The following is a 14,184-nucleotide window of genomic DNA, read 5'->3' on the forward strand; positions in this document are numbered from 1 at the left end:
GGTACATGGAAGGAGGTAGGTGGTTGGGCTCAGCGGCGAGGGGTGGCCAGGCAGTAGTGATGACCCAAAGCTCTTTGTCCATCCACTGCATCTGATGGTCCCTGCTCCGGCCACCTTCATCCTCGCTGCCTACTGTCAGCCTGCTCCTGGGAGCATCCCCAGGCCCGGGGCAGGCCCTACTCTCTCCGGCCCCAGCCCTCACCTGTAAACCAGGGGTCTCTTAGCGGCCTTGCCAGTGGGCACAGGCCACAGGGCCCGGTGCTCACTAGGCAGTGCCCGGGTGAGGGCCCTCCTCCCACCCAGCCCCGGCCCACCTCACCTGCCTGCGTTCTTCACGAAGCCCAGGTCAGCCAGCTCCACGTCACACAGCTCACAGCGGAAGCACCCCGGGTGCCAGTTGTTGTTCATAGCCTTGATGACTCGGCCGATGATGAACTCACCTGGAAGACATTGGTCCCTGCTCACTAAGGCAGGCGTGCGCTCCCCTCCCAGCCCCCTCCCAGCCCCCTCCAAAGCCCTGCACTCACTGGCACTCGCCTGAGCTCAGCCTGGTCCCGGGGCTCCCCTCCCAGAGCTTGGGGAGGTGATGCCTGCAGAGAGCTGGTGCTCAGAGAGGGGGTCAGGGAAGAGCACCTGTGCTCCCACCCACCTGCCCAACCCCCCAGGCGTGCAGAGGAGTGTGCTGCATCCAGCCCTTACCGCAGGATCCGCAACACGGAGCAAACAGCATTTGGAAGTCGTGTTCGCAGTACTTCCGGCCTTCGAACTGCAAATGGGCCAGCAGAGAAAATTCAAGCAAACGCCCATTATTGCCCCCAGCTGGCTGGTCTTTGATGGATCAGGACCCACCCTCGGGGAGGCTAGAGAAGCACCCCAATTTAAGCAACTGCTACCAGCAGGAAGCGGGGTGCAGCACCTAACCCTCCTTCCAGAGAAGGCTTCTGGAGGAGGTAGTAAGGAGCTAGAAGACCGCAGGGGTGGAGGTGCTGAGAGGAAGGCATCCCAGAGCAGCAGGGGCAAGGCCTGGAGATGGGAGGGAATCAGCCGGAATTGGCCCTTTCCACAGGCGGGTGTGCAAAGTGAGGGGTTTCCGAGAAGCTGGGAACTGGGCAAGGCCAGCCTTCCAAAAGCCGAGGCTATTTGCACAAGATCTTGTCCCTGCTGGTGCTGGGAGCGAGCCGAGGGCTGGGATCAAGTCTGATTTATAAATGTCACTTGGCCCTATTTCCTGTGTGTCTTCTCTGTGTGAGAAGGCATTTCCCCCAGAGGCCACCAGAGACCCGGAGAGGGAAGACAGAAAGAGGGACACAGGAAAAACATGGGGCCCTGAGGGAGAACCCCAAGCCCTGCAGCCAGCAGGAGCCACTCCGGGCACCAGCCATCGTCCCCATGTACCTGGGCATGATGGCCCTTGCACTAGCCCCAAGTGTGGCCAAACCCTGTCCCTGCTTTCTTCTCCCTTGACAATTTTTTCTTATCAAAAAGGTCGGTTTGCCCTCTTCTCTGAAATGAGCGTCTTATTGGGCTACAACTGAATACAGCCCTACCCAGTGGCCCGTAGAGGTGGCAGGGCGTGAAATTAATTCAGCAACGACTATTTCCTGAGCACCTACTATGCTCCAGGCTTTGTTCTAGGCACATGGCCACTGCAAACAGAGCTCGGCCTCCCCTCCCCGTGCCTCTACAGTGCTCCAGCATTTCCCCCAGACGGCTAGGAGGAGCTCACACACCGCACGGCCACCCATCTGTCGATCCCATCAGCTGTACCTTCCAAGTCTCTCCAGCCTCTGAGCCCCGGTCACCACTTCCACTGCACCCCCCACTGGTGCGCTGGTAAATGACGACCAACCAGCCCTTTGGAAGGCGGGGTCCGATCTGTAGCATTTAACAGTTTCTAAGGTGTGACTATTCCTGCCACGGACAATGTCAAGCTCCCAACAGGACAGCAGCATGGAGTTCAGCTATGTGCGGCAGCCATCAGGGTACGGTTTCCACCACCCAGGTATAATAGACAAATAACTTCGAAGGCATAGATGATAGGAAAACATAATAAAATAATTAGGAAGTTGTGAGTTTTGAGTATGTGTTACCCTTGTTTTCAATAAAATTTTATCTCCCTGTACATTTATATAACTTAATTTTTACTAAGAGTTATGTTTACCCACGAGCTGGCAAGTTTTTTAAAAATTTAAACAATCTGCTCTTATGAGCCACTATGGCCCGATCTAGACCACTTCACTTGATCTGGATTTTTTCAGTAATCCAGCTTCTGGCCCCACCTGTTCTCCAGCTTCTGTGCCTGCCCACATTAGTCTCTCCCCAGCACAGCAAGGAGAACGGTCCTTTTCAGATGTCAGACAGACTGCCTCCTGCTGCACCTCAAATTCCCTGCATGCTCTGACCTCAGGGCCTTTGCACTTGACTGTTCTCTCTACTGAGTGCTCTTCCTGCAGATGTGTGCATGGCTCCCTCACCTCCTTCAGGTCTGCTCAAACATCACCTTCCCTGACCACCCACCCTCCTCACCCCGAGAGCCTCTATACCCAGAGCACTGAGCACCATCTGATATACTATATATTTATTCTGTTCACTGTCTGATCCCAAAGGAGGGTATGTCCCACCAGGGCAGGGTGTTTGCATCCCGTGGCCTCCCAGAGTCTACCCAGAGGAGGCTGGATGAATGGTGACTCTCCTTCAGCACCCACAGCCACCAGGGGGGCCCTGTTCACACCTCATACGTGAGGATGTGCCCCCAAAGTGCAGCAAGCCTAAGACCTGGCACGACTGCCCATCAGTCATCAGTCAGGACCATGGCTGGGCACAGCCCACAGGCTCTTAGAACGCAGGCTCTGAGCTGGTGGGGGATTCGGGCTCCAATACGGCAGTCCGGCCGGGGGTCCTGGGTCCTCACCTCGTAGAAGAGCCCCTCGGGGAAGGGCCGGAAGCACTGGGCACACACGAAGCAGTGCTCGTGGTACAGCTCTCCGTTGCTGTTGACGATCCGCTCGGCAGGGGCAAAGCGCGCCTGGCAGCGCTGGCATACCGCGTTGGCCAAGGCGCTGGACATGTTGCTGCGGGGAGAAGGAACGAGAAGGTCAGGACTGCGGAGGGGCAAAGTCAAGCAAGCCTGGAGGGCTGCACTCGAGGGGCACGCCTCCCTCCTTAAAAAGCTAAAATGTTCTCCAGCGTAAGGAAAATCTCTGTTCTCGCCCTGATGACAGTCTTGGCGCTGTGGGGACTCAGCAACACGCAGTCGGGGCCAAGCTGCCTGGCACCAGCTTGGCTCAGCCTGCACAGCTACCCTGCAAATCCGCCGAAGCTTCTGTGCGCCACGGGCATCCTAAGTGCCAGCGCACACCAGGGGCTACAGTATGTATTCCCAGACGACAACCCTACTAGGCCAACACAGCATCCCCATTTTACAGATGGACAAGCCAAGGCCTGCAGAGAGTTAGTGTCCTTCCCGAGGGCCACAGTGTGTGGAGGCAAAGCCTGGATTAGAAAACAGCACCCCTCCAGACTCTAAAGCCCCCATCTTTCTGCCATGCCCTGCAGCCCCCAGGCACTTCCATGGAGCATCAGACGCGGCTGGGCCATAGCCAGGCACACACCGGTCAGAGCAGCGAGGGCTCAAGACCGGCACTCTCATGGTGGCCTGGGCTGTACCTCACTCTCTGGGTCTAGACTCCCAGCCATGGAAAGACCATAAGATGGGTGAGAGGCCCGTTAGATGAGGGACACGTGTCAGCACTCAGCTCATGCCTGGCCCACAGTAAGCCCCCACGAAGGACGATGCTACTGCATCGTCTCTGCTTGGTTCCCAGGCTGCTCAGTCTTCATCATGCTGGCCCATGTGTTGGGGTGTCTGTGGCCACCTCAGCTCCCTCTCGTGCCTCCTATCGCCTCGTCTCAGGGAACCAGAGTCTCTCAGGTATAGAATTCACCCAGGCACAAATCAGTAGCTCTGTAATCCACTGGTTTAATCCCTGAGGCAACCCTCCCCTCCAGATGAGAGAACTAAGGCTCAGAGAGGTTAGGCAACTTGCCCAAGCTCACACAGTAGATGACAGAGTCCAGATTTGAACCCAGATTGGTCGGACTGCAATGGCTCTTTCCTCTGCACTAGGAGTTAGTTGCAAATCACCTGCCCCCAAAGAAACATATAACCACCCTACCATGGAGAAGGTGAGAGTGTGACTCTTTGGGATAGGAGCAGGCTGGGAACAAACCTCCTCATCCAGGGTGGGCAACGCCGTCCCTGGGGTAAGTGGCAGGCTTCCTTTTGGGAGGAGTAGAGTCCAAACTGAACCACAAGGGGAAATGCCCACACTGCGCCAGACGCATGCTGAGGGGCCCCGAGGCGTGGCCCAGAAGAGCTGTGTCGTTGGACTGGCAGCCTCTATGACCTTCCAACACGCTGATGCCCAATGCCTTTTGTTATACGGGTAGCAAAGAGTCTCAAGTGTCACCCCCGACAAATGGGTGGTGGCTGCCTGGATATCTGGGCAAAGCAGGACAGTCAGGCTCAGCAAGGAGAGATGCAACCAGCTGGCAACGTCAGGTAGGCGCGTAGAGTGACTGGACACAAGCTGCCTGCTCCTGAGAATGTCTTTCCAGCCTGTCCTGCCTGCTGGGGTATGAATCCCATCCCTCCCTGGCTGCCCAGCATTGAGAGGAGTTCTCGAGTGAGCGAAGCTCTGGCTGGGGTGCTCAGGTGTCCGTCCTAAGCAGGATGAGCGCAGGAGGTGGGAGAGGGCTCTGCCGGCCCGGGGTCCGGGTGTGGGCTAGGGACAGTGGGTCTAACAGCGCTGCTGGCGCACACACTGGCTGAAGCTGGGCTGGGGGCCCCAGGCAGGACGCCATCGCTGTCCAGACTGGGAAACCATGTGGCAGGGAGGGGCAGGGCCAGAGGGCTCTTCGGAAGCCTTGCCAGGCACTGCTGCATGTCTCAGCCTGCCCTCGGGTGTGTTTTGGGGACCAAAACTCTGTCCATGTACTGGCCACCGGTGCAAGGAAGTAGGAAGGTGGCAGGAAGAGTCAGGCAGAGCCCAAGATGCAAGGGAGGGTCTGCACGAAGCAGCCACCCCCGCCCAACACACACCCTGCGCCCTCCCAACACCCTCCACAAGGTGGGTCAGACGCGGGTGACGAGCTACTGCCTAAGCCGCCACGGAGGGCTGGGCTCACCCGTCAACACAGGCATGCTTTCCCACTGGAGAGCCCTGTGAGTCTAGCGGCCTTGTCCTCCCACAACACACACCCAAGGTGGTGGAAGGAAGTTCCAACTCCTGGCTGTGCACAAGACCTTGCTGGTCTTGGAGAAGTGAGAAATCAACAGGAAATCCTGTGACTCTGGATCTGGAATTCCCCACTCAAAGGAACCAGAAAATGAAGCCAAAACAAGGATTCAAGTCCAGCCCCCAGGCTTTTGGATTGCGGCTTAAACCCAGAGCCCTGGGTCCTAACAAGTGAGTGCCAGCAGAGCCCCTGTGCCTCCCAAGGCCCCTTGCCCTCTGGCCCCCCGTGGGGCTGATGCAACTCCCACCTCCACTAGCTGCCGAAGGCTGCCTTCTCTGCCAAAGCCACACTGCCTAGGTGGCCCACCCCCACAGCCACTGTCACTCGCTCGCCGCTAGCCCAGACACTTGACCAGCCTCCAACTGTTCCGCCCTTGTAAGTAGACCCTCTGTTCAACTCTCCCCTGTGATTCCATCTCACGGTGACTGCGTTCCTGGCCAGGGCCCTAAAAGATACCACCCCCACAGCAGCTGGCCACTCCCTACCTTCCTGTTCATCTTCACCTGGTCCCCTAAGCAGAGCAGCTGGTCTTTAACTGGTCTGTGTCTAGCTCCCGGGCTGGGTCCCTGGGCACCTCGGACTGAGGATTTTGCCATCTGTCCCCTACATGCCTTGCACAAACCCTGGCAGAGGAAGGTGGGGTGTGGAGGGGACCACACACTGGCCGCTCCAGCCCAAGTCCTGGGGGGCAGCAGCACCCTCAAGGCACTCCTGGGACTGTATCCCCACACCACCCTGCTCGGGCCCACAGACAACACTCCAACACACTGGCCTAAGACAGACTGATGGACAGACAGGCAAATGTGCCTAACAACTAAACCATGTCGCCGTCAGAGAAATGCCAGCCATCTCCAGCAGGAGGCGATGACACAAGAGGGGGCTCCGGGCTCACGCCTCCATGTTGAATCCTGATAGCGCCCGCCATCAGCTGGGGGACCTGGAGAAGGGTAGCAGCTTCTCTGGGCCTCATCTGCAGAGAGGTGCGCCCAGGTACCAATCACCGCCTCACGGAGCCGGGGTGAAGAGCTCACAGCGTGCAGTGCCTTGAGCCCAGCGCCAGGCAGGCTAAGCACTGGGTAGAGACCTGGTTTCCCTGCAACCCTGGGAGCCTTCCAGAGCACCTCCTCCCCAGCCCAGTGCTGGGGAAGGCCTGCAGCTTGCCCACGCTCCCTGCCAGAGGGCAAAGGGTGGGAGACATGGACATTCCACATCCTCCTTCACACATTCCAGCCAAGAATGGGGAGCACAAAGTCAGCCTAGTTATTCCCCCAAGGAGACCCCACCATCCTGCCCCAGCCGGACGACACTCACGCTGCCGAGGGCATGGCCGGTGACCAGAGGGTGTACAAGAGCATGCCGTCTCGTGCCTCTTCTCCAGCCCTTCCCAGCACCCCAAAACACTCTCAATCCTGAAAGCGCAATACAAGCCAGTTTGTGAGCTGGTGCAAGATGTCACTGGCTGATAAGATGTCACCGAACTTTACAATGACTGGGGTGGGGTGGGGGGAGCCCTCTCGGATCCCACTGCTTGTGAGGAGAGGTTGCTGGTTCCAGATAAGGAAACTGAAGTACAGAGAGGATCAGGAAGCTGCTAAGGGTCACACAGGATGGACCATGTTCTCTCCTGTCCCCTCAGCTCATGGTGGCTTTACACAGGCACAGCCATTCAAGACTCTCCGTTGTTTGTTTGGGTTTTTTTTTTAACAACCCTAGACCCTGGGGCGCCTGTGTGGCTCAGTTGGTTAAGTGTCTGCCTTCGGCTCAGGTCATGATCCTGGGGTCCTGGGATTGAGTCCCGCATCGGGCCCCCTGCTCCGCGGGGAAGCCTGCTTCTCCTTCTGCCTCTCCCCCTGCTCGTGCTCTCTCTTTCTTTCTCAAATAAATAAATAAGATCTTTAAAAAAAAGAAAGAAGAACAACCCTAGACCCTGCCCCACCCCAGCCTCACACCCATCTGAGCCTAGAGAGAGAGGGGGAGGGCCTGGCAACAGGCAGGGGCCACTACAGGGGTCCGTTCACACTTAAGAATGAGGCAGTGTTACCGAGGCCACACCGCCTGAGCAGTGATCAGTCCAACGCGGGAGCTGCACGGCTGGGCAGACCAGGCTGCCCACCTGGCTCAGGTGCGGCCGTGTGCTCTGCCTCAGGGCACTCCCTGAAGCTGGGCCTCCTCATCTGTAAAATGGACTAGCAACAGCTACCTCAGGGGCCAACTGGGAGGATTCAGTGAGGTGACACCTGCGAGCACGGCCCATAACAGCCCCATAACTGGCAGCTGGTCGCAGTCCCCCCCACCCCGCACCCCCCACGCCTTCATCTGACACATCTTTACTGAGAACCTGGTCTGTGGCCGGGCACTGTTCCAACTGCAGCGAGAAAAGAGGGATCCCACCGCAGCACGACCTCTGAAGCTCGAGTGGAAGCCACCCCTGGCACCGCCGGGGCCCCCTCCCTTCCACCCCCTCATGAGGGTACCCGGCTGCACGCAGGAAACAAGAATTGACACCAAGCCAGGCCCACCCTCAGCCTCGGGAACACTGGAAAATTACATGCTGCCTCGGGCTGCTGCACACAAGGCACTGACACCATCAGAAACATCTTCCCAGTCTGTTTGGAGCTGTGGGACATGGCTTCTCCCGAAGCCCCAGCCGTACCTCTTTGCTTGGGCAGCTTCACTGACTTGGAAGCAGGTGCGCTTTAAAACCGTCCCGCGGATAACAGAGGGCTGAGGGAGGGCACAGGCCAGCAGTTCACAGAAAAATAAAGACAAGTAGCACATAAACACATGTGCCTGCATGCAGGGGACTTTCCTGAAGCCTGATTTTCATGACCACGCCCACGTGCCCTCCTTGCATCTTGGCCTTGTCTATACCGTGAAATCTTTCTCCAGCATGGCCTCTGGCCTCTCACTGCCCTGAGAGCCATACCACACCCTTACTCCACGAGTGTCCAAGGACATCCAGAGGCCTACCCGTGAGGGATCCCCTTCCAGCACTGCCACGCTCACGTGAGTTTCTTGGCGCCCTGAGCCTCAGGCTCCCCACCTGAGCAATGGGCTTGTCCGGTCCCCGTCCTGGTGCATAAGGGGACTGCCATCCCGGGTGTGCAACAGGGGCGGCTCAGCAGCCTGTGTTCCCTGCTCCGCCCCCACCCCCGCCCCCCACCAATGCTCTGCTCCTTGCTCTGTCCTTTGCCCCAGATGTCTCTGGTAGCTCAGTCCTAATTACCTCTCCAGTAGGCTGTTCTGACCATGGGGACACAGTGAGCTCAGAGCAGGCTGGATTTTCCCCACGTAGCATTAGCCCCCTGGACTTCCTTTCTTCCCTGGGTCTTCCACGTCCCCCCTCGCCTCTGTCACTGCTACTCCCTGTCTCTTCCCTGACTCCCCCTCCCCCAGCCTCAGGTCCTCTCCCGCTGTTCCTCCCCCACCTCCTCCTCTGGGGCTGCACCCGTCATTTCCATGCCAATGACCCTAAGTTCACAGCCCTCATCACTCTCCCCAACTTTCTACTAGAAGTTTCCACCCTGAGGGCCCCTGGGGCCCAGCCCCCAGCCCCTGACACCCACAGTAGTGGCTCCACCACCATCTCCATGCCCTCCCGGACCCTCCCCACCCCAGGTTAACTCATCTCCTCAGATGCCCTGAGCTGCACCCTGAGCCCACAGGCTCCCCTTCCTGCCCCAAAGGAGGCTTTCATCAATTGTCTACACTGGTAATTCTCCATGAGATAAAGCAGTTCAGATTTTAGAGTCAGTCCAAACTGGCTTCAAATCACAGCGTAGTCATTTTTGGATGGGTGAGGATGGGTGATGTCCAGCAGGTCCCTCCACCACTCAGTTTGCTCATCTCTAAAGTGGCAATGAAACGATCCCAGTCTGAACGCAGTAATGGGAGTTCCATGGGACGACCTAACTCTAACACCCCATTCTCAGCGTCCTGCCCAAGAATGTTGATCCCAGGTGACATCAAGCCCACCAGACGAATCGCACCCTACCCCCAATCTTATCGCCAACCCAGGCGCTATCCCCACGCCCTGGGCGGACGGGCTCCTGCCGTCAGAAGGGCCAAGCCGGGTGTCCGAGGAAAGGCCAGCAGCCGCAGCTTTCCGGCCATTGTCCCCGCCGACCCCGCCCGGCCCTGGCCACCTACCCCGGCGCGGCGGGCGGTGGGCTCTGCCGGTGCTGGCGCCGCCGGTAGAGCCCCGACGCGGCGAGGGCTCCCAGCCGGGCTGCCATGGTGCAGGCCTCCTCCTCCGGTTGCGGGGCGGCCCTGCTCCAACGGACCCGCGACCACCCCGGCCTCGGGCGTCAGAGGCGGTGGCGAGAGCGGCAGGGCGCCCGGCAGCCACCTCCGGCCAAGCCCCGCGCCGGCGACGGGACAGGCCAGCATGCAGGGGGCGCCTCTCCCCCCACTCCCTCTGGACAGGAGCTCACGTTACACACTGCGATCTCCAAAGGGCAGCGGAGTCAACTCCAAATAGAAAGGATATTGTTCGCGCGGCGGGGGCAGCACAGTGAAATGAGAGGCTGGTGGGGCTGGGTCCAGGCTGGGGAGGTGACTCGCTGGGAAGGTCCCAAACAGCACTGAGGTGAGGTCCATAGTGGCAGGCCAGGATGCCCAGAGGTCCCAGGCTCAGAGGAGCCTGAGAGGGAACCCTAAGCCCCCTGACATGCTGATGATGGACTCGTGGCTGAGGAGGGCAGTATGGGACTGATCTGGCTTAGGAATCCTAGAAAACAGTTAAGAAGCTGGTGAGGAAGTCCCACACACATGCCCACCTTCTGCCTTGTTCCCTTCCCTGAGAGCCTGCGCTGCAAATGCCACCGGGAAACCCAGACCAGGGCAGCCTTGGTCCCCTGGATCCGACCAACAAATTGCCAAGCACCCAAAAGAGGTCCATGCTGTCAAAGCTCAGAGAACAAGTTATCCCCCAACTTGTCGGGAAAAGCAGAAGCAGCAGAGTTTGATAGAAGACCGCCAGGAAGGCATGATTTCCATGCATTTTTACCTAAAGAGATCAGCAGGGTTATTGTGATCCAAGTGCAAACACCCAAGGTCAGCGTCTGAGCTGTGGCCACGGCTGGCGGAACGGATGCTCTGGTCAGCGTAAAATAAGGATCCAGAGCACTCACAGAGATTTTTCACACTGATTCCATTTCCCTGAAAAACCCTTCTAGTAAAGTCAGAAAGTATGAGCAGTATCTTCCTCTGCCTTTCAAAAGAAAAAAACAGTAGCTATCATTCTGAACAGCGGGGTCCTCCTACACTGGGGTGGAGGGAAACTTTGGAGAGGATCCATTGGCACTCAGATGCCGGGCCCACATACCAAAAAGCATACCTCATCCAGCAAATCCAAACTCATTAACCATCCTGGGGGTCAGCTCCAAAACACAGCCAGATGACCACAAGCATTGGGTGCAATATAACTTATAAATGCAGCTCGATTCCAAAAGTACCAAGCACTGATCAATTCAACAAATATTTTTTTAAAGGTGGCTGTAGGGGCAAAAGGGCATAGAGAGGCTGGGGTTGGAGGAGCCAACAAGGACAAAGATCACCTCCTACTCTCTGATGGATAGCTGAATGCTTAAGAAAGCTAACTAGAAAGTTTTGTTATAGCATCTTGAAGTCAATGCCCCAGGGCCTGGGCCCCTCCTACCAGCCCCACTCAGCCCATGGGGAAATTCTGAACTCTGGAACCCAGAACCCACCAAGAGCCACAATATCATTTAAGAAGGGAACATTTATTTAGGGTTTCTGCAATTGCAGGTAAACCAGAGACAGAGGCTATAGCCACAAGTGTTTTGTGCATCATAATTTGTAAATGAAGTTCAAGTCCAAGGTTACCGAGCCCTAATCAATTCAACAAATATTTACTATAAAAGGAAGTACCAGGGGCTAGAAATTGAGAAAGGAAATTAGAGTCTGTTTGAGCCCAAATCCCAAATCTCTGTACAGCCTTGTGCCCCAGCCCCCCAGTTCTGCAACCTGTCTTGCAGAAGTGGGTGTCAGAGCCATGCAGGTGTCCCCAGCCAGCACTCTGGCTCCAGAGGACAAAGTTGTAAAAACATAATAAGAATGATATCAGTATAAATGGCAGAGTAAGAACTTTTGAAATTTTGTCCCTCCATAAAAACAATGAAAAAACTAGCAAAAATTTTTTGGAACTCTGTCAATTAACCACAGTTTTGCAGTAACCCAGGGGCATTTGGTCAAGAATTTTGGTAAGAACAGTGAGCTTTGTGGTGTTTTAACTAATCCTAACCCATGACCCCTATACCATAATTCCATGGCTGCCTTGAAAAATAACATCCCACATTCCCAGTAATTAAGAAGCAGACAGAGCTGGAGCTCCTTCAAAACTTCATTCTCTGGAAGACTCCATTTGAAAGTCTTGTCTTTTTGTGACCTCACTCACACATACCCAATGCTAAAAGCCTCTCTTAGGGGGTATTTTTCAAATATCCTACTATGGTAGTTGCCTATGGTATCATAGCTGTCATTGCCATGGGCAATGGATAACAGTGAGAGCAACAATAGACTAATCAAAAAGCTTAAAAGGAAAAACTGAGGAATGGGATGTCCTTAGGGGCTTTGAAAAGGACCAACATATTCCTGGGACTCTAGAAGGCCATGCAAAAGCCCAGGACTGCTTGCATGCTCAGGGAAGAACTAAGAAGGTCCTAAGCTCTCACTTCTGACTGACCTTCAGGCTTGTGTAAGCAGGAGTGAAGGCTAAGGCAGAGTTGTAAACTGACCAGTTGAATGCTGAAGGTGGGCCCCAACATACGCTTCGTGCCCTCAGCAAAGATCGAAAGACTTATTGGTTTCAGGCATTGAGGGAAATCTTTGTCCAGCCATTAGCTGGCCACTAAACTAACCAAGCAGAGACTTCAGTGGTCACAAATGACAGAGATACAGACTTCACAGAATTGGATCAGAAAAGTCACTAAACGGGCACCGGGGTGGCTTAGTCAGGTAAGTGTCTCCTTTGGCTCAAGTCATGATCTCAGGGTCCTGGGATCAAGCCCCACATCGGGCTCTCCACTCAGCAGCAAGTCTGCTTCTTCCTCTCCCTCTGTGATCTCTCTCACTCACTCTCTCTAATAAATAAAATCTTTAAAAAAATAAAATAGAAATTAAACTTTAAAAAAAAATTTAAAAAAGAAGTCACTAAACAAACAAGTAGCAACAACAAACTGAGGAGTGGGGGAGAATCTGATCTCAGAATCGCCACATATTATTTGAAATGTCCAGTTCTCAGCAAAAAATTATAAGACATACAAAGAAATGAGAAAGTGTGACCCTTCCACAGAAAAAAAGAGCAATCAACAGAAACTGTCCCTGAGGAAGCCCAAATATTAGACTTAACTAGACTTTAGATCAGCTATTTTAATTATGTTCAAAGAACTAAAGGAAACCATGTCTAAAAAACTAAAGGAAAGTATGAGAATGATATCTCACCAAATGGAGAATATTGATAAAGAGATAGAAATTATTAAATGGGACCAAATAGAAATTCTGCAGTTGAAAAGAAACACTAAAACGAGTCCTTCAGGATGAAATTAAAAGACACTAGGCAATAATTTGAATCCACATGAAGAAATAAAAAGCAGCAAAGTATATTTAACCTTGACATAGTAAAGGTAACTATATAGATAAAAATAAAAGACAATATAAATGTACTTTTTATTTATCAACCTATTTTTCCCATCTGATTTAAAAACAACATAATGAAATAATTTAATACAAAAGAAGGCAATAATAGTGTAGGAGTTGAGAAACAAAAAAAACCATAAGATATATATAAAAGATAGTAAATGGTAAATGTAAAATAATTACATTAAATGTAAATGGATTACACTCTCCAATTAAAAGTCAAATTAGCAAATGGAATTTTTTTTAAAAACATGATCTACCTATATGATTTCTATAAGAGATTCACTTTAGACAAAAACACAAATAGTTTTTTGTTTTGTTTTTTTAAAGATTTTATTTATTTATTCATGAGAGATAGAGAGAGAGGCAGAGGAAGAAGCAGGCTCCCCGTGGAGTGGGGAGCCCGATGCGGGATTCGATCCCAGGACCCTGGGATCATGACCTGAGCTGAAGGCAGACGCTTAACCGACTGAGCCACCCAGGCGTCCCAAAAACACAAATAGTTTGAAAGTAAAAGTATGGAAAAGATATACCATGTCAACAGCAGCTAAAAAAGAACTGGAGTGGCTATCTATCCTAACTTCAGACAAAATAGACTTTAAAACAAAAATTGTTACAAGAGCAATAAAGGAACTTTTATAGGGATAAAAGCATCAATCCATCAAAAATAAATAACAAGTATAAACATATACGCACCTAATAATAAACTCAAAATACTTGGAACAAAAATTGATAGAATGAAAGAAAAATAGATAATTTAGCAATAATAGACATGCTAATACTCCACTTTTTTTTTTAAGATTTTTACCTATTTATTTGAGAGAGAGAGAGAGAGAGAGCACGAGCGGGGGAGGGGCAGAGGGGCAAAGGGAGAGGGAGAAGCAGACTCCCTGCTGAGCAGGGAGCCCAATGTGGGATTTGATCCCAGGACCCTGAGATCATAACCTGAGCCGAAGGCATACGTTTAACTGACTGAGCCACCCAGATGCCCCAAAACTCAACTTTCTTAATGGGTAGACTAAATTACACAAAAGCTAAGCAAGGATATAGAAGGCATAAACTACACCTAAAAGACATCTATAGGATACTCCACCCATCAATAGTAGAACATACATCCTCAAGTGTACATGGAACATTCTCCAGGGTAGACCATATGCCAGGCCATAAAAAGAGCCTCATGGAACTTAAAAGGATTGAGATCATGGAAAGCATATTCTCAGATCACAG

General features: G+C 53.4%; 1 protein-coding gene across 7 annotated transcripts in view; it reads right to left on the reverse strand.

Annotated features, from left to right (window-relative positions):
• Nucleotides 1–14,184, reverse strand: part of LIMS2 (LIM zinc finger domain containing 2) — a 43,680-nt gene that overhangs the window by 15,932 nt on the left and 13,564 nt on the right. For 3 of the 7 annotated variants that reach the window (XM_035008271.1, XM_035008275.1, XM_035008270.1), the window contains exons 2-4: nt 2,912–3,071; nt 700–766; nt 320–440 (exon numbers count right to left, since the gene is read on the reverse strand). In XM_035008271.1, the coding sequence (XP_034864162.1) occupies nt 320–440; nt 700–766; nt 2,912–3,067 (344 nt within the window). In that variant the 5' untranslated portion in view covers nt 3,068–3,071. Of the gene's footprint in view, nt 1–319; nt 441–699; nt 767–2,911; nt 3,072–7,951; nt 8,134–9,447; nt 9,679–10,306; nt 10,798–14,184 lie in introns of those variants that run through there. The other 4 variants (XM_035008273.1, XM_035008269.1, XM_035008268.1 and 1 more) reach the window with 4 other exon arrangements.

The sequence above is a fragment of the Mirounga leonina genome, unplaced genomic scaffold (genome assembly GCF_011800145.1).
Source record: "Mirounga leonina isolate KUSES-001 unplaced genomic scaffold, KU_Mleo_1.0 Mir_151, whole genome shotgun sequence".
NCBI lineage: Eukaryota > Metazoa > Chordata > Mammalia > Carnivora > Phocidae > Mirounga > Mirounga leonina.